The sequence below is a fragment of the Drosophila subpulchrella genome, chromosome 3L (assembly GCF_014743375.2).
Source record: "Drosophila subpulchrella strain 33 F10 #4 breed RU33 chromosome 3L, RU_Dsub_v1.1 Primary Assembly, whole genome shotgun sequence".
NCBI lineage: Eukaryota > Metazoa > Arthropoda > Insecta > Diptera > Drosophilidae > Drosophila > Drosophila subpulchrella.
Window position 1 is genome coordinate 21942419 of NC_050612.1, and position 19710 is coordinate 21962128.

Sequence of the window (19710 nt, forward strand, 5' to 3'; positions counted from 1 at the left end):
GTACTGGAACTGGAGGAGACATCCGGGAGTCGTCTGCCCCACGCCCTTTCGAGTGGCCAACATATCGATATCGCCTATGGCCCCGATGTCCCCTTATTGATTTTTGCCTTTTCGGCCAATCGCAGGTCCTTCGGCTTCTTTTGCCTTTGTTGTCCTTGTCTGGCCACGCTTGACTGCCCTTTATTTATGTTCGAATCAATTTTCGCCACACTTGCAGTTTTCTTATTGTCCTCCTGTGAAAGCAAAAAAAAAAGAGAGAGCAATGTGGGTGGCTTTATTATCATACGAATATAGTGTCCTGTGTGGAGTGTTGCCAGGACATTTGATGGCGCAACGGAAATGGGAATGCCAATGGCGAGATCGTTAAACAGTCGCCCATGGTTGGGAATAACGAGACAATTGCGTACGAAGGGCCGCAGACAATTCAATTAACATCGGGCCAATAACATTTTATGTGAGGTACATGGCTAAGGGGTCCTGTAAGCGGAGTTACGATGGCAAATTATGTGGTTTCAACAGTGCTTATCTGACCAGGACTAACAGATAAGTAGGGACATTATCATCGCCTCCATAAGACCTTTTCTAACTATTATGGCATTACTTGTCTTGTACCAAAACAACTTAATTAAAAATGTGTATTTAGTTATAGAATCTTTAGAGGTCTAAAATGTAATGATAACAATAATAATAAAAAACTTAATATTTACTCAAAGATCTGTTAAATATTATGATCTTTAAATTATAAATGTTCTTACTTGTTTTGACTTTTCCTATTAAAGAAAATTTAATAAAATATACTTATAGAATTGAAAGATGTTAAAAGGTCGAAAGTGCTACGATAGTAAAAATCCAAGCATCTTAAGAGTTTGTATAACAATTCAATACCTAAATGCGAACTCAAATATCTTGATCTTGATCTTTAAATAACAACTTCCACTCATTTCTGTACCCTTTCACCCTTTAAGTCCCCCATCGTTCTGCATTAGAATGCCGCATCAGCAAATGCCTCAATTGTGGATCCTTGAGTTCAACTGAGTGCAATCCTGACATTCCACACATGCTAATGAGAGCCAGCAACTCGCCGAATGCCGAATATCCCAGCTTCCAGCTTCCCATGTTATGATGCACGAAATGCGGTTGCCGTCTGAAGGTGGCTGGGAAATGGGAAATGGAAAATGGATGGCGGGCTCTGGTAATTGGGGAGATGACGGTGGCACGCGGTGGAACGAAGGACCCTGGCGAGTGGGTGGCTGGGTGCCTGCATCTCTTGATGGGCCATGCGCAAAATTCCGTTTGTTTTGCACTCACGCACAGGCAGCTGAGGCACCACAACAACGACAACAAACAGCCACTCAACTTATCGAGCGCATCTCCCACACACACACACACAGTCACACAATCACACATCCTTGCACGGCCCACTCACACCCTCGCACCACTCACATTCAATGAATAACCGCATGCATTTTGGCCGCATGCAAACCGTTAATGAGCCACAAAAGTGCACACATCGGGAGTGGGATTGATAAGGACCAGTGGGTGGACATGTGGGCGGCTCAAAGTCGTCACCAGGCAACCCCAAACGTCTTCCAGCAGCTTCTCTTGGCCACACAACCACCCATCAGCCGCACAGGACATTACACATCAGCACACACAAATACTGTACACTGAGAGAAACATAAATTGTTAAATTGAAAACCAGAAGTGGTCAAGGAACAGGTTCGATACGAAATGTTCTATATTTAAGTAATAGTTTTAGGGTTGAATTTAGATTTGTATTTGCATTATCGGTAAAAAGTACTTAGTTTAGATTTTATTTAATTTGAAATACCAAAAATTTAGAAATATTTATACCTACATTCATCTAAGAACATTTACCAATATCATATTGATCATAAAGGTATTGTCATATAGACTTTCATTCTAATAGCTTGTCAAAAAGTATATTTATATTATTGAAGTCTTTCATTAAATGCGTACTTGTAAAAGCTTTACTTACATATTTTAGGTGAACAAAAGCTAGTTTGTTTCATAAAATAAGACTGTCAAATAACTACTTATTAAAAATACTACTTTCTTAAAGGACCTGAGTTTACTTCGTAGTAATATTTTTCCCAGTATACCGCAGTTACTTGTGTGCGACCGTAAGCTCCAGCTTGACGTGTGCGTTTATTGATTAATAAACTTTTTGTGCGCAAAAACACCAGAAAAAGGCGAAAAATAATAATTGAAGGCAATCGCTAGTGGGTGGCCGGGGGGTGAAGGCGTTAGCGGGGGCAACCTTTATTGATTGGAGAGCCCGAGCGACTGACGTTCCAGATGAGCTCGATGACTATGACGATGATTATGATGTCCTGGCAGCAAATTAGCAAGTCAGTCGGTGGATGGGGAGGGGGTGGGGGGCAGGACAACTCTATTAGCAAAGTCAAACACGGGGGCGGAGTGGATAACATAATCAATGTAAACACAACTTGGCCAAGAGAGTGAGAGCGGAGAAAGCGAGCCATTAGCCGGCGAAGAGAGCTCGAGAGAGCCTCCTTAAAAGAGACACAGAGAGAGAGAGAGCTTTCGAGGCTGGCCCAAAGGGTTATGTTGGCTGAAACAAAAACGGCCAGCCGTAAATGAAATGAGCCTCGAAATAAGTCAAGTTAAGCAACTGCAGCCGCTGGAGTGCCGAAAAGGAGGCAAGTCTGCCTCTCTCTCTCTCTCGCATTCGCTCTTTGGATCCTGCGACAGGAAACGGAAGTTGAGCACAACGGCAGCGGTGTAAATGGATGGATGGATGCTGCGTGTGTGTGTGTGTGTGTGAATGTTGGTGGTGCCTCTTTTTGGGACAGTGCGACACAACAGCAGCAAGGCAGCAACAGAACAGCCTCAGCCTCAGCCTCCCACTCGCCGCCACCGTGTATATATAAATCAATAAAAACAGCAGCCCGAGACGGGCTTTCGCCTCAGCTCTTGCACTGTTTCTGTACTTTTTTCCCCCCATTTCCATTTGTTTTCCTCTTGGCCGTCCAGCAGCAGAAGTAACCAGCGAGGAGCGGTGGAGGAGCAGCAGGAGGAGCTGCTGGTGTACACAATCATTACACGGACCCGCGCGCGTCACACGCTGCGTATGTGCAATGTGGCCCGAGCGAAGCGCCCGAATGTATGCAGCGGAATATAGCGATTTTAATTGAGTCTCTGCTCGAAGGAGCATTTCCAATAAATAAATGGGGCAGTACTTCAAGTGCGTGGGGGCACTTGAAAGGTGTAACAAACGATTCTGCTGCAGAAGTCCACGATGGTTTTTGTGAATTTAGCAGATATTTTAAAATAGTAAATATAATGTAAACGTTTAAAAGGGTTTTGTGGAGGAGTAAGGCCTAAAAACATATTTATAATAATAAAATAAAATAATTTAGGTAGCTTGCATAAACCAAATATTTAAAAAATAAGTAGCACACATATTCTAAAAATTAATACAACTTCATTTTTACTTACTTAAAATTTTTTATGATCTAAAATTTTAAAACTAATAAAGAGTAACTAATAAAAGTAACATATTCTAAAGGCACCATAAATGTAATTCAATTTTTTACTTCTTAAAAGTAAACATAAATTACCTAATTTCCAAAATTGTTTTTAAAATTTATTCACTTTTACACTTTAAAATAGACGACAAATTTCGATTTACTTTAATGTATTTTTTTCTTTATCAAATATTACTCTAGTTAAAATGTCTCCGTTTAAATTTCCTTAAACTTTTCCCGTTGATTATTAAATTTTCACTAATTTGATTCGATTAAAAACCTCGCCTCTGATTTCGAAAACTTTCGCCACCACGAAAAGCCGTTAAATTTGAATTTCTGGTGCCCACGCAAGACAGTTCACAATGGTGTGGTTCGCGAGTGTGAGAGGCACTTTTCCAACGACTTTTCACCGATTTTCTCTTCGAGGCTCGAGCGGAAAAATCGAAGAGCGGCCGGCCCAGAACGCCAGAATGATCGGCGGAGCACGGCGGCGTCACTCGGACGGAGGCCTCCTCGGGGCGTTTCGGTGCGGAATATCCGCCGTATCTTAATGCGCGTTACGTATACGCAGCGTGTGCGGCGCGCGCTAAAGTCCAACGTAGACTGAAATGCGATACGCGGGCGCGCTGCCATTTATACACCGAAGGCCCCCAAGCAGAAGAAGAAAAGCTGGCAAAAGACACAAGCACCACCAGCAAGGAGCAGACGGGAAAAAATAAATAGAAAAACTAGTGAACACACACAGCACACCGAAGCTGCTGCACTGGGAACTTTGTGACCCGATTCGATGGGCAACCTGCCCACATGCGCGAGCGAGCTTTTCCTTTTGGCCATTCGAGGGCGGAAAATGCGCTGCACTTCGCTCTCTCTCTCTCTCTATATTTTCCGCTCTCTGGGAAATGGCAGGCAAAACTATTCGCTTTGCTTACGAATTAGAGCACAAAACAGAAAGCCAACCAAAACAGAGCGGCAAACCAAAAGGAATCTAGAACGTGGTGTTATCTCTAAATGGGCGAGAGATGGGAAATTCCCTGAGAGAGAGGGCGAGAAAGCCAGAGAAAGCCGTGAGTGCGCAGCGAATTTTCCGCCAGAGTCCCGCTTGGGGGTTTCCCACGTTCGGTGTGTGCGAATGAGATATGTATAGGCTCGATTTATCGATGTCCGGGCCACAAATTTTCACCAATATGCGAAAAACCATAGCACGCTTTCTGGCGTACCCGTAGTTCCCACCGTCAAGGGTTGTTTCCGCCTATTGGCCTCCCGTGAACCTGTGGCATTTGACCAGCCCAACTTCAGATGACCGATAAGCCGCAAGGCGGACTGATAATAAGCCAGGTGAACTTTCAAAAGCACAGGCGCACTTGGACAGCTCGAAAGTTTTGAGTTCTGTTTTTCAACACAGCTCGCTTAAGTCTTAACACCAAATCAGTGGTTATATCTTAAGATACTCATGATTTTTCTTAGGAAATGTAAGTACAGAACTTTTTTGGTATATCTTAGCTTATCTTAACTTAAAACTACTCATATGTCCTAAAATAAGGTAACTATTTTTACAGTTTTCTACCAATTTAAGACAATACACTTAAATCCTAGTTACAAAAAAAAATTGAAAAGAGTTAAGAAGCATGGCTGTAGTTTCCCTAAGAATGTTATCCCTTGCTTCAAAGTTGTATTCTTAGATTAAAGGGCTTCCCTGTTCAAAAGAAAAACTATCACTAAAGTTGCAAATTCAAAGAACTCTGGAACAGAATATTTGAAATGCCTTAACCGTCCTCTAATCAATTATTGGGGAGTCCCCTTGCGGCTACGCGCCTGGTTACATGAGCCTGGTGCCGCTGGCCACCCACTGCGCATCCGCCGCACTCTCTCTCCGTCTCTCCGACTCTTTGGCCAAGTGCACGTGTTTGTTGCGGTTTTCGCATGCCAGCCCAAAGAGGAAAGCCCTCAAAATATTTGTGGGCGAGCTTGGGAAAAACGTAAACAAAGTTTTGTGCGCACGCAACGAAGGAACAGAGTGGGGTAGGATGTGAGCTCCGCGGTCCTTGTCGGGGGTGTTTCTGCTATTGATTGCGTAGACGACAAACAGGGTGTTGCTCGAGCAGTCTTTACTATGGTATACAATTTAAAAGTAGTCAACAAACAAAACGGGCACTTCGGGCCGACGATAGGCGACGAACGACTAGCCGAACCAATGGGCTCCCATGCAGTCGCGTGTCCACTCGGTCTGGCAGACCCAACACCACTCGAATCCGCAGCCAGCGCGTGTGCAGACCATGTGCATGCAGCCGCCTGGAAGGAGAAGGAGTGTGTTAGGATATGTTAAACTGCGTCTTTGGTATCACCCCCCCAACCAACTCACCATCTCGCTCCGTGGGTGTTCGACATTTTGGACAGGGCTTGGTGCTGACTTTGATGGTGACATTGCTGGCCTCATCCCATCGCGCCTCGGCAGCTCGCTAGGAATAGCACATGATTACACAAGCGGGAATGATTGGTGGGGCATAAAAACCAACTCACATTCGGATCCACGGTGTATTCGCATGAGTTCTGGGCACTGGCGCCCGTCCCCTCGGGCAAACACTCCCCGATGTGGTAGCCCTGAAGGCAGTTGCGACAGAACACGTAGCCACAGCCATTCTGGCAGGTCACCTTGCGGCAGTCGGGCTCCACCAAAAGGCCCATGCCACAACCTGGTTGTGGGCAGAGTACACCACCCGCTTGCAGGACATACTCCTCGGTGGCGAACCGCTGGTAGCGATCGTACTCCTCGCGCGTCAGCAGCTTAAAGTGGTGGATCTCCTCGATGAACGAGTGCTCGCAGCCGGCGGGGCAGGGCAGGGTGTATCCGAAGTCCGGATGCGGCATGAACTGGCGTTCGCCCAAGCGGGATCGGCAATAGTGGCGAAAGCAGTCGATGCAGGTGACGTGCTGCGAGGCGCAGGGAAAGACCAAAACTGTTTCACTGCAAAAGGGGAAAGAGGATTATGTCAGGACTAATATACATACAAATAGTCAAAGTACCAATATCACAAAGATTTAGATTTTTATAGGTATTCTAAATATGAAATTATGATAAAACAGATAACATGTTATCTATGAATTCGTTATAAATAGGTTCTATCCTTAACATCTTGTAAATATTTATATTATACATGAGATATTTAAATTTAATAAGAAAACAACAAATTTTGCACGACTTTAAGGTATAAAACCCTAGCACGAACCCGATTTTGATTGCATAATCACCTGATATCAGTGCAGGCTAGGCAAGGCACATCTTTGATATTGTTTTTGATAAGGTTTAGGGGAGCGGCGAAATCCTTCTCCCCTCCGGAAACATGCTCCGCACACTTGAAGAAGAACTCGGAGAAAGGAGGATCCCCAGCCTCGTTGTCCACGCAGGCCACCTCCAGGCTTTCACAGTGTCCGGGAATTCGACGCGATTTCAAAACATCATCCCAGCACTCCGGATCTCGATGGACAGTGAAGGCGCCACCTTTGCACAGGGAGCAGCGCACCCTGAGTTTGCCATTGCAGAGCTTATCACATTGGCCGCAGTGGACGAAGAAGTGGGCCTTGGCACGGACTCTTTCTGGAGAGGATTAGGAAAGGTTATAAAGGGTTTACTACCAAAAACAACTTGTTGCCTACCCTCATCGGTGATGTTAAGCCTCTCCTCGCTCTCCAGCTGCAAGTCCAACAAAGTTTCATTGAGGGGCTTGGAGGGTTCTTCAGCCAGCGAAGGTTCCTCCTCCTCCAAGGTGGCAGACTGGATTTTCTGGCGCTGCACAGGCGGTCGCAAACGAATGGCATGCAAAATGCTCTGCTGACCCAGATCACATTGCTACTAGAAGACGGGAATTGTTAGCAGGTTTAAGTGGACATATTTAAAAAACATCCTACCTCTATGGTTGTGGCATCGCTGAGTTCCTTGCCGGCAAATATGATCTTTAGATCATCCGGCTGAAGTCCCAATTGCGGGGCCACCAGTTCCTTTACGTTCTTTATATCCCACTGGGGCTCCAGATTCACCGTCAGCGTTTTGCCCGTGTTCGTCTTCACATAGATACTCAATGTGTGTGTAAGAGTCTTCCCCCCAAATTGCAACAGCTCCAACATTTTGCGTACAAAAGTGGCAATAAATTTAAAAATAAAACTCATTTGTTATCAGCTGATTGGGTCCCGCTTAGTGTGACCGTACTCGCGACTCGTGGACTACTTACGCGTTGCCAAACACCAGCTGGCAGCCATTCGCGGGGAAACGCGGACACAAGAAATGCGCACAATTGAAAAAAGTTTGTCTTGTGTAAAAGTTAAAAATATTTAAGGCTTAAAACAATTTAAGATGTCAGGTCTTACCTACAGAGAAGTCAATGGCGACTTGTTCAGCTGCAGAAGTGATTATTCCATGTGCCACTGTGTGGCTGCCGACATGCGAATGGGCAAAGGAATAGCTGTAAAATTTCGGTATGATAATACAGGAATATACGAATTAATTATTGTTTAATGATATATTTCCCTATTCCTTAGCAACAAATTTGGGCAGTTGCTTAACCTGCAGAAGCAGAATGTTCAGCCAGGTGGCGTGGCCATCCTTCAGGATCAGCAGCGTTATGTGTACTACCTGGTAACCAAGAAGTCCAGCTGGGGAAAGCCCACATATGAACTCCTCCAAAGTTCTTTGATTGCCATGCGACAGCATATGGTAAGTGGATCTATTTCCCTCTATAAAGTTAATTCAAAGTAAAAAAATCCCCAGATCTCCCACCAAGTCCCCAAGTTGGCCATGCCCCGCATAGGATGCGGTTTGGATGGCCTCAAGTGGCCCAAAGTTATGGAAATAATATGCCAGGTTTTTCAATCGGATAATGTGGAACTAGTCGTTTATAATTATGTAGCTCAGAAGTAAATGGCACAAACTAAACTAAAAGGATTCCATTATTTGCTCTGCGGCGGCACAAAGTTGTAGACCACAATCTCCAGCGGTTCCTGGCCAAAAACGTACTCCAGCACTCCGCTGACCTTTTCCCATTCCAAGCCATCGATTCCGCAGCCAATCTTTGGGATGGCCAGCTTATCCACTTTGTTTTTGCGCTGTAATATAAGAAATTAAATGATAATCATTAGGAAAGGATCGAAGAAGAGGTCAAATACTATAAGTTCGTCCTTAGTTAAGAAACTTAGTGGAACAGAAAAATAGAATTGTCTTTCTGATTATTCTGTAAGATGAAATACCATAACTTCTTAAAGTTTTATATAAACCTTTGAAATAACTTTCTTTAAATCAGTCACAAACTCACTCTCATAGAGAACAGTCGTGCCTTTCTATCATCGTTACAAAACCAAAGCTTATCTTACAAACCAACATACAATAAAAACAACAATAAAAAAGCAAACGGTAACTGCAAGTCCAAGAAGTGCAAGTGCCAAGCATAACCTACGCTCCATAAAAGTAGCAACGCCAAGATGGGGGACCCACCCGATCGGGGTCCACCAACTACCCATAGCAATAACATGGAACTCCTAGAAACACCTGGCCCTAAATACATTACCATATCTAGATCAGATCCAAATCTCGATCTAAACAATATTTCCCCGTTCTTGATCAAGAAGCAAATTGACTTTGTCTGCAGCGGTGAAGTAGAGGAATGTAAAAAACTCCGAAACGGAACCCTACTAATCAAAACAAAAACCAACATTCAAGCAAAGAAATTATTCCAACTGAAAGCCTTCGCCGAGATAGCTGTTAACGTCCAACTTCACAACTCTCTTAATTTTACCAAGGGAGTCATATACTCTAACGACATTAGAGGAATCGACGAAAGCATAATTAAAAGAGAACTTGCTAGTCAGCTAGTCTGCGACGTAAAGAAAATACTAAAGAGACAAAACGGTACTCTTACAGAGACCGGCCTCGTAATTCTCACCTTCAACACGCTTACTCTCCCGGAATATGTTATGATCGGTTACCAGAAAACCAATGTTAGGGAATACATTCCCTTGCCCCTTAGATGCAATAAATGCTTTATGTTTAACCACATTAGCAATACATGTAGAAACAATAAATTATGCTACAACTGCGGACAAGAATACCACTTGGACCCAAACACGAACGACAAATGCACAAGACCCGCACGTTGCGTAAACTGCAAAGAAAACCAAACCCCTGATCCTCACAACTCTGTAAACAGAAGTTGCCCCATATTCAGAACCCAACAGGAACTTACAGCAATTAAAACTTCAAAAAAATGCGACAACAAAACTGCTCTCTCCATCTTACGATCTCGTTACTCAGTCACCACCCCACACTCATACGCATCAATAACTAAAACTAACCAACACACTCATCCAAACCCTACACCACAACAAAACTCAGGACCTCATCATCTCAAAGGACCCAACCATACCCAACAAGGACCAACTACCTCAAGGACTACACCAACATCATATGCAGACCTCACAAACACAGATAATAACTTAGATAACCTAAAACTAACCAAACCCCCCAAACCAACCACCAACACTGTCCAAATCCTACCGCTTACCACGTCCAAACGCACGATCGCAAACCTCAAGGCCGCAGCCAAAACCACCACTAAGAAAACCAAAAAAAACTCAATTACGCCTGAGAATGCTTCGAGCGACTCATGCGATATGGAAATTAATTGAAGTACCAATCACTCCTACTAACCTAGATTAATGCTTAAAATAATTCAATGGAACATAAAAGGCTATAAGAATAATTACCAAGAACTCCAAATACTCCTCAAACAATATAACCCACATATAATTGCCCTACAAGAAACCCATATATCCCACACTGAATCTTTACCTACCCCTGTAAACTTTACGCTTTTATGCAGCCACAATACTAATGCATTCGGAGGCACAGCGCTACTGGTGCATAATTCTATCTCCCACACGCAACACCAACTGATCCCAGAGTTCGAAGCTTTAGCCATTCTGATTAACTCCAAAACAAAATTTACCCTAATATCCACATACATCTCTCCCAACAAACAATTTCACACAAACAACCTCCAAAACGTCTTCTCCCCAACAAACCTACCCACTATAGTCCTAGGTGATTTCAACAGCTGGCACCCATATTGGGGTTCTACCAGAGCCAACTCTAGGGGCAACATTGTTGCCAAATTCATAGACAGATCTGACTACATACTCCTTAACGACAAGACTCCAACACACTATTCCACTCACAACACATTTACACACATAGACCTCTCTCTTGCCACTGCAGACATAGCACCCGAAATAACGTGGAAAGTGATCGATGACCTTCACGGAAGCGATCATTTTCCTATCCTTATTTCTATGTTCCCAAACACTTCCTCTCATCCCTTTCTCGCCAAACCATCCTTTAATCTGACCAAAGCAGACTGGAAACTATTTTCCAACACCATTACTCAACTCAGCTCCTCAACACAACCTTGTAGCAACAACGTTAATAAAGAAGCCGCACAAATTAAAAAAACACTTATACAATCTGCTCATACAGCTATTCCACAAAACACAACCTTTTCCCATAAACACACTGTCCCCTGGTGGAATCAAGAACTTACATTGCTAAAAAACACAAAAAACAATAAATTTAAACTCCTAAAACGAAACATAAACACAATAAACATTTTAGAATTTAAAAAAGCAAACGCTAAATTTAGAAGAGCTATTAAGGAAGCGAAAAAAACATCATTATACAATTTTACATCTGACATCAACCCTAACTCCGACCCATCGAGAATGTGGGCCAACATAAAACGACTATGCGGCCTTTACCCAACAAAACATATACATGCTATATACAACCCCCTTACACAAGTCACTCACACTTGCCCCTCACAAATAGCCAACACCTTCGGGGACCTCTGGTCGCAAGAAGCCAAGGACACAAACTTCTCTGATTCCTTTAGAATTAACAAACTGCTTATAAATAACTCAATAAATCACATTCCGTGTCAAGCAGCCAACCAAATTGAAAACGACATTTCCTATACTGAAATGTTATCCGCCCTTAACTCCCTCAAAGGCTCCACCCCTGGTATGGACCGCATCTCATACTCCATGATAAAAAACTCTCCTCCCTCCTTCAAAATCAGAATTCTCAATCATTATAATAATATTCTAAATACACACATACCGCAAGCCTACAAAGTTAGTCTCGTCCTTCCTATCCTTAAACCCCAAAAACCGCAAATTGAACCTAAATCCTACAGACCCATATCCTTAAACCCATGCATAGCCAAAATTTTGGACAAAATTATCGCGAAAAGGTTGTGGTGGTTTGTTCTAACGAACAAACTCATTCACAACAACCAGTTCGGATTTAAAAGAGGTAAATCAGTTCTAGACAGTCTACTATATGTAGACCACCTAGCAACTAGATCCCTATCCTTAAAGCGCCACCTCTCTATCATCTCGTTGGACTTTTCCAAGGCTTTCGACAAAATAGGGGTGCACTCAATAATTCAACAGCTCCAAGAATGGCAGCTAGGACCCCGAATCATAAACTACGTCTCGAACTTCATGAAAAATAGAAAAATTATTATCAAAAACGGCAGAAATCTATCTAACAGTTTTCCTCTCGACAACGGCATCCCACAAGGTTCACCCATTTCAGTCATCCTTTTCCTAATTTCTTACAATTCCCTAACAAAAATAATAGCCCTACCAAGACAAATCAAATTCACTGCTTACGCCGACGACTTCCACCTAATTATTGAACACAACAGAAGAAAAAACCCCATTGTCGACCTCTCTTCCCTCTTCCAGGAAATAGGCCATTGGTGTTCCGACTCTGGAGCCTCCCTATCAATCGAAAAATGCCAAAGCCTACACATATGCCGCAAACATAATTGTAAATCTGAAATCCGTACCGGCACTGTTAATATCCCAACAACGAACAACACAACAATCCTAGGACTCACGCTAAACAATAGATACAACTGGTCCACCCACATAAACAAATTAAAAACCAAACTATGCAAGCCCCTGAACATCATTAAGCACCTTTCCTCTCTAAAATACAATACCAACACTTCCTCGCTAATCCATATTGTAAAATCCATCCTCATATCAAAAATAGATTACTGTCTGCCCATTTACGGAAACGCTCCTAAACACTTAATTAACCGTATTAAAACTTCCCTTAACTCAGCAATCAGATCAGCGCTAGGTGCATTTAGGACAACACCAACTAACAACCTACTTATAGAAGCCAATATAAGCACAATTGAACACAGAACAAAACTTTTAACAGGCAAACTTTCAAAAAAACTTATACACTCTTTTGACACCCCCCTTAAAAAACTTACTAAAACCTCCAAAAAGAAATTCAAATATCCCAGTACAATAGACAGAATAATTAACATTTGTAAGCAACTTCACCTTCCCTTTGCACCAATCAAAAACAACTACAATAAAAAATACGACATGGATATTATTAACAAAGCTACTAACACAACACTATCCAACTACAACAAAACCAACACATCTCCCACAATATATAAACAACTCTTTCAATCGCTAAAAAACACTCTGCCCAACCACCAATTTCTTTACACCGACGGCTCTATGGCCAACGGTATAATCAGCTATGGTGTAACCAGCGAAACGAATACAATCAAAACAGGACTCCTTCCCCACTACTCATCTGTTCTCTCTAGCGAGCTTATAGCCATACACGAAGCTGTCAAAATTGCGCTTAAAATACCAGGAAAACATGCTATCTGCTCAGACTCTCTCTCTGCATTAAAGTCCCTCACCAACCCCAATAACCATTCCTACTATCCCTCAACCATCAGAAACCTGGTTTCTAATCACTTCCCTAAAATTACACTAATCTGGATCCCCAGCCACATTGGCATAACAGGGAACGAAAACGCCGATAAAGCAGCCAAAGAGGCCCACAAATACCCCCTTACCTACTCCACAAACAACAACTCTAACGACATTTCACACTTCTTGAAAAAGCACATACAATCAAAACAAGCTGACATCTACAACAATGTATCGCCTTGGTACAAACAAATACTTCAGAACTCACCGCAATCCATCTGTCAGATACCCCCAAACACCAATAGGAAAACACAAATACTCATACACCGGATACGACTAGGACATACCAAACTGACTAATGCCCATTACATGGATAGAACACTCCCCAACACATGCCCATTCTGCCACCACTCCCCAATAGATATCCAACATATCATTTTACACTGCACTTCCTTATCCCAACCCAGATCAGAATGCTTCCAATCACTTAACCCCATCAACACCATCTCAAACCCAACCCCCAACAATATCATAAATATCATATCATTTCTTGAAAAAGCTCAAATTAAGCTTAAAATTTAAATGTATATAAAAATGTTGTCAATTCCACATCTCAGATGAGCTGAAGGCCTACGCTGCTAGAGCTCCTATTTTTTTTAGTTAGCCTATAGTTTTAACTTTAAGCTAGCTTTATATAAATAAATAAAATAAATAAACTTTCTTTAATAAGAGGTGAAATAATTTATCTACACATCTAATCACAAAATATTTGGACATGCTGATGGTTATTGATATAATTACCATATGCTCGCGCATCTGCTCTAGAGATGCCTGCAAGGACTCATAGGTGGGCTTTCCCCAGCTCTGGGGCTTGGTCACCAGATAGTATATGTACCGCTGGTCATCCTTCAGCACCGCCACCTCTCCACTGCCAGCGTTCTGGGCCCTTAGCTCGTCCACCTTGCCGTAGACCTTCTTGAACTGCACGGCGATTCCAGCACCCATGGCAAGATCAGCGCCCACACAATGGGCCAAGGAGTACGTTTTGGGGGCGGAGAAGAGATCCCCGTCCACCTCGCTAAGATTGTACTGAGGTTTTGATGACATTCCGACCACAAAAGCCCGTCGAAATGCTCCGCGTAGTTCTAGAAGTTTGGGAGAATACATTTTGATTAACACTATTTGTTTAAGGAAGTGAGCGTTAGACCACAACGACTAGATTACAAATACTATTGTCTTAAAAAAATCTGTTTCATCGTTTAAAACTCCAATCTTTGGTTAATACCCTCTCGAGGGCTTATTTTGTTTATTAATACAGTACATATAGTATAAATACCCCAAAAATATAAAAACTTGTGCGTGCCTTGAAAGCTCTTAGGTGTATGTTCTTAACAGCTATATAAGTATTTGGTGCATTCGGTGCCACAAGTCCCAAGCAAAACCGTTTCGAGTGCTATATACAGTGTTTCCTCATTGGATTTAGAACATCTAAAATGGAGTCTTTTCGCGATGAAGGGATTGCCTTGATCCGCTGACGGATCTCGATGGCAAATGGATGGTCTTCATGTGCCTGCAGGTGGGACAAACGATGTTCAGCGTGTCCTTGACCATTTGTGGTGGAGTGTAGAAGAAGGCTATGATGTCCACGTTGTCCTCAGCGAAAACCAGATCCAGAAGACTGCGCACGCGCAGCCAATCCAAGCGATCAATGCCGCAGCCCAGGCGGGGAATGGCCAACTTGGTTACCCCATGCTCCCTCTGCAAAAGGAATTTTGAAAGGGGATTTAAAATGATCTCTCATATCCTTAAGGCTTATCCTTCTCACCATATGTTCCCGCATGGCCAGCAGGGCATAGTAAAGAGCAGTGTAGGTGCACTTCTCATGGCTCCTTTCCTTGGTTATCAGATTGTAGATATAACGACCGTCTTGCTCCAGGACTGCCACATTTCCGGTGTGCCTATTTTGACGCTTCAGCTCATCCACATGGCCAAATTTGCAGCGGAACTGCAGATTTAGTCCCGCACACATGGCGAAATCCGCACTGACAGAGTGCACCAAAGCGTAATTCTCAGGGGCACTGAATAGATTTCCCCTGGCCTCTGTAATTTGACACTTGGGAGATGCCAGCTGTGGATTAACTGGATAGGTTTTAATTGTTCTTTTTAAAAATCATAGATGACTAACCTCCTTGGACATGTCTTCGTGCTCACAGATGAGTATCTCGATGGGGTACTCGCTCTGGGAGAAGGTTTGCTGCACCAGACGCTTCACTTGCCTCCAGTCGAGGCCGTCTTTGTCGCAGCAGATTCGGGGCATGGCCACTTTGGTGATCTCGTGGTTGCGCTGGAATTACAGTACAGTGAGTATTGCTTGAAACAAATATTAAAAGAGTGGGATTGATTTAGGAAAAAGGCATTAATAGCCTTATGTTGTACAAATGTTAAAAGTAATTCTGGTATCACAGAAACTATTGTTGACTTTAAACCGCTTTAAAAATAATGCTACCTCTTTAGAAGACTTTTAATCAGTTTGGATTTTTGCATTTAATAAAAAAGGTCGTATATAAAACCACTCTTAAGATAATAAAAATATTTTGAAAAACAAAACTATTTAATGTGAAACTAAACATTTAAAACTAAACATCGAATTTTAGATCTTGGTCCATTATCAAGAATCAAGAAAAAGTTAAAATTTAAAATGAAAAAACATTATGCTAATGACTGCAAGCTCAAACATAGATAATCAAAGCTCATGAAACTGACTTTACTTTCTCCTCTGCCAATTACCATCAATCAAAAGAAATATTTTTCTGAAGAAAATTACATTTAAGATGGGAACACCGCTTAACCGATAGCTACTGTACCCCAAAGTTCAAATAAATTAACTGTATGCAAATATCCCTGAATCATTTTATGACACAACATTTTAATACACACAAAATGTTTAAAATTCTGATCACAAAAAGGGGAAACTGTCTTGAGATTTTTACTGTATCCCAATGTACAAATAAATTAACTGTAAATTGACGAAGGCAGTGGCCAAGAAACCAGTTTCCCGAGCGTCGAAGTGCGGTTACTCTTTGAGGGAAATGTCACTTGTTTTTTTTCGGGGAAACCCCCAACCCCGTCTCAAAGAACTTATTTACTACCCACAAAAAACTCACCATATGTTCCCGCATACAGATCAAAGCTGCCTGGACGTCATCATAAGTGCTGGCCTCGTAGAGATTCGACTTGGTGACCAGATAGTATATGAATCGGGAGTTATGCTCCAGAACGGCGCAGTTTCCCCTGGTCACTCGCCTCTGCCTGAGCTCATCCACATCGCCGTAGATGAGGGCAAATTGCCAGGCCAGGGATCCTCGTTCCGCCACAAAGGATGACTCCACGGCATGGGCCAAGGCATGGGTCTGCGGGGCCTGAAATATGTCCAGCTTGGACTCCACAATCTTCACATTCGCCATATATGCTATATATATATAACAACTGCAATTAAGCGGAAATTATTCTGATTGCCAACCGAAACCGAAACAGAGAGAAGCTCAATGCCAAAAATGATTTTCGTACTTACGTGCACGCAGCGGTGGAAACTTTCACGTCGAGGTCAAAACTCGCGATAAAAACTTTTTCGGTTTCGGAATGGTTTTGACTGTGGTTTCAGGCTTGCCTTTGGGACTGCACAGAAAAACCAGAATGAAAACAAAGCAATTAGGCGGACGCGACTGGGTTTGGAACTCTAAAACAGTTAGCGGCTAGTTGGTAGCTTGTTTATTTTGGCGAGATTCGCCGATTTCCCACTACCAATTCCAATTCCGTTGGAGATTATTAATGAATCGACTGCCTCGGCCGGCGGTCTGCAGCGGAATGCGCACTGTGGGATCTCGGGGATTGGGTATGGGATGGTTTTGGGTGAAGCGACGTGCCGGGCGAAAGCCCAGCGAGAATCTTCGAGCCCCAGTGACAACATTTCGCCCAGAGGCGCCGCCACAGGGGGCACCAGAAATAAATGATGGCACAGCGAAAAAACATCATAATTTTTCACTTAATATTAAATTAGTGGAATTCAACCCAATTTACATACAATTGCCTCTTTTGAGATAATAGAAAAATTATCTTATCTTTGTTTCGCGGTCTTTATTGCCAAATTGGACAACTCCCAGTCTAGACATCTTGGATTTGTATTTGATCTTAAGATTTAAAATCAGACGTGGAAATAAAGAATATCTTCTTGATACTCTTCAAATTATAGTTTAGAGTTTTAATAAAAATAAAAACTCAACTTGTTAAATTTTTTAAAATCAGACAAGATATAATATAACTAATTTTAAAAATGTTTTTGTAAAGTAAACTTTATAAAAATTCTTATCAGATCGAATTTATATTATCTTTAGGTTTTTTAAGAGATTTCAATGGAATCCAAAAAAAATTTTTTATTTTTAATAGGAAAATATATAGTGTTTTAATGAAAACAATTTCACCAAGATTTGAATCCAATTTTATAAGAAAGATATTTTCAAGTACCAGAAAAGTAGACAAACTATGTTCCATATTACTTCGGTTAACTTCATCTATTTTTTGTTCCAAGAACTTCCCAAATTCCAATTTATTTTTCGTGTGTAAAATCCACCACCAAGCATGACGATCCACTGAGTCATAATGACGATGATGATGACATACATGTGCTAGTGAGTGTTAGCTGATATCGTTTGTTTGCTTTCGGCGACAAGTTGACTTGGCTTGGCATCGCCCAAAATCGTCAAGCCGCTGTAACAGCCAATTAAGAACTTGTGCAGGCTTTTGATAGCGCTCTATAGATTAGTGACGACGGATCGTTATTGATCGGAGCACCTGTATAGGAAAATGAGTGTGTACCTCTATGGGAATGGGGGTGCGTGGGCCGCTGTCAAAGGTAATCGGCGCCCATGTGCTAAATAGGGGCATTCGCTTGCATGTATAAATATAAATATGACTTAAATTATTCGTTAATTGCACGGCAGGTGAAATAAAATACAAACACACATACAAACACCAAACAAATACCCATATTAAGTGACAAGTTGTATTCTAAATCAAACAAAACAGGCAGCAGGGCAACAACAGCTTCGATTCAATATGAGATAACACATTTACATTTTGGTCGATTGTTTACTCATATCGAAAAGTAAATATTTACTTTGCTAGTTAATAAAAAACACGTATAAGAAATGGAAAGGTGGCTAAAAGAAGCCAATGACTTATTTAGTATGGCATTTTTTTTACTGATTCCTTACAAAATATTTGCATTTAAATTTAGTTAAAATGTGGTTTTCGAAATTTATGCATGAATTATGCATAATTGTGTTTACTATTCAAAGCTTGACAAATAATTTTGATTTTTATATTATTGTTAAAACATTTTATAAGATTTTTGTTATATGACTATAAGCCCTAAAATGCATAATACGTTTGATTTAGTTTGTTTTGGAATTTTTGCGACAGACATGTCTTCAAACTGTATAATATATTCTGATGTTTAGTTTCGCTAGAAATGTTGATTAACAAAACGTATTTAAAGTGATGAATCAATAAAATATTTGAGCTGATAGCAATATTTTTTTAAATGTCAATAATTAAGTAATAGTATAGGAATTTGAAAAAAACTTCATAAATTGCGTGGGTGTTTGTCTAGGCTTAGGGTCACTACGTCATCCAAGACACCCACCCGCGTTTTTGCAGCTTTTCGCAAAAGAGAAAATCCAAGGAAAAGCAGTCCCAACAAACCAATTGTTGATGCTTTTAAATACACAAATTTTGTAAATAAGAAACTGATTTATAGAAATAAAATTATGATTTTTTGTCTTATAAAGAAGACCACTTTCCCCTTTTTATGACTCTAGATACGCATGTCACGCGGCAGCTTTGAACCGAATTGTTATATATTTAAATTCCGATTTCGCTTTTCCTCCCGATGGGGCACGGGCACCTTGTGTGGAAAAGCGATAGCTGCGAACGATGCCAGTTCACGGCAGTTCAGATTGTCGCCTCGAACGATAAAGACGCCCGATCCGGAGAGAGCTATACTATAGCTTTATTATAACATAGCTCTGATTGGAAGTTGGCGTGCCAATTGGCGCTGGTGTCTGTTGTTGTTGCTGTTGCTGTTGTTTTGTTTGTTGTGCTAATTACGTAAATTGCGTGTCTAATTGTTAGTTGATATAAATACTTTACGTAGTAGTGATTTGGTTAGTTGACTGGCCGCCAGTGTTTTGGCTTATTCTTTTTTATCTGGGCAATTAATCCCGCGCGCGAGTAAATCTCCCCGAGAAAATAAGAGAAGCGTTGTGAGTCACTTGAGAATTAGAGAATAACTAAAAAGTGCAGGCGAAAAAGCAAAGCTCACGGCAGTCGTATCAGCTGATTGGGATTC

The 19710-nt window shown here is 41.8% G+C and overlaps 4 protein-coding genes across 6 annotated transcripts; 1 reads left to right on the top strand and 3 right to left on the bottom strand.

Annotated features, from left to right (window-relative positions):
• Positions 1-113: 113 nt before the first annotated feature.
• On the bottom strand, positions 114-7835 carry LOC119552577 (E3 ubiquitin-protein ligase parkin). The gene is made up of 7 exons (XM_037862207.1): positions 7416-7835; positions 7164-7356; positions 6759-7104; positions 6030-6474; positions 5872-5968; positions 3606-5801; positions 114-233 (listed from the first exon to the last, which is right to left on the bottom strand). Exons 1-6 carry the CDS (start codon positions 7671-7673, stop codon positions 5692-5694), a joined length of 1449 nt encoding a protein of 482 aa, XP_037718135.1. The 5' UTR covers positions 7674-7835; the 3' UTR covers positions 114-233; positions 3606-5691.
• LOC119552581 (ADP-ribose glycohydrolase OARD1) lies at positions 7736-8440 on the top strand. Its single transcript, XM_037862213.1, has 3 exons — positions 7736-7979; positions 8043-8217; positions 8272-8440. The coding sequence occupies exons 1-3, from the start codon at positions 7858-7860 to the stop codon at positions 8419-8421; spliced, it is 447 nt and encodes a 148-aa protein (XP_037718141.1). The 5' UTR covers positions 7736-7857; the 3' UTR covers positions 8422-8440.
• On the bottom strand, positions 8366-19649 carry LOC119552580 (ADP-ribose glycohydrolase OARD1). Of its 2 annotated transcripts, XM_037862212.1 has the most exons (3): positions 19512-19649; positions 14106-14449; positions 8366-8606 (listed from the first exon to the last, which is right to left on the bottom strand). In XM_037862212.1, the coding sequence occupies exons 2-3, from the start codon at positions 14409-14411 to the stop codon at positions 8451-8453; spliced, it is 462 nt and encodes a 153-aa protein (XP_037718140.1). In that variant the 5' UTR covers positions 14412-14449; positions 19512-19649; the 3' UTR covers positions 8366-8450. The 2 variants fall into 2 exon arrangements, with proteins under 2 accessions (XP_037718140.1, XP_037718139.1); XM_037862211.1 differs by lacking the exon at positions 19512-19649 and having other exon boundaries at positions 14106-14486.
• On the bottom strand, positions 14578-19642 carry LOC119552579. 2 transcript variants are annotated; one of them, XM_037862209.1, is made up of 6 exons: positions 19512-19642; positions 16876-16979; positions 16469-16790; positions 15490-15648; positions 15130-15432; positions 14578-15062 (listed from the first exon to the last, which is right to left on the bottom strand). In XM_037862209.1, exons 3-6 carry the CDS (start codon positions 16766-16768, stop codon positions 14793-14795), a joined length of 1032 nt encoding a protein of 343 aa, XP_037718137.1. In that variant the 5' UTR covers positions 16769-16790; positions 16876-16979; positions 19512-19642; the 3' UTR covers positions 14578-14792. The 2 variants fall into 2 exon arrangements, with proteins under 2 accessions (XP_037718137.1, XP_037718138.1); XM_037862210.1 differs by lacking the exon at positions 19512-19642 and having other exon boundaries at positions 16876-17443.
• Positions 19650-19710: the final 61 nt, after the last annotated feature.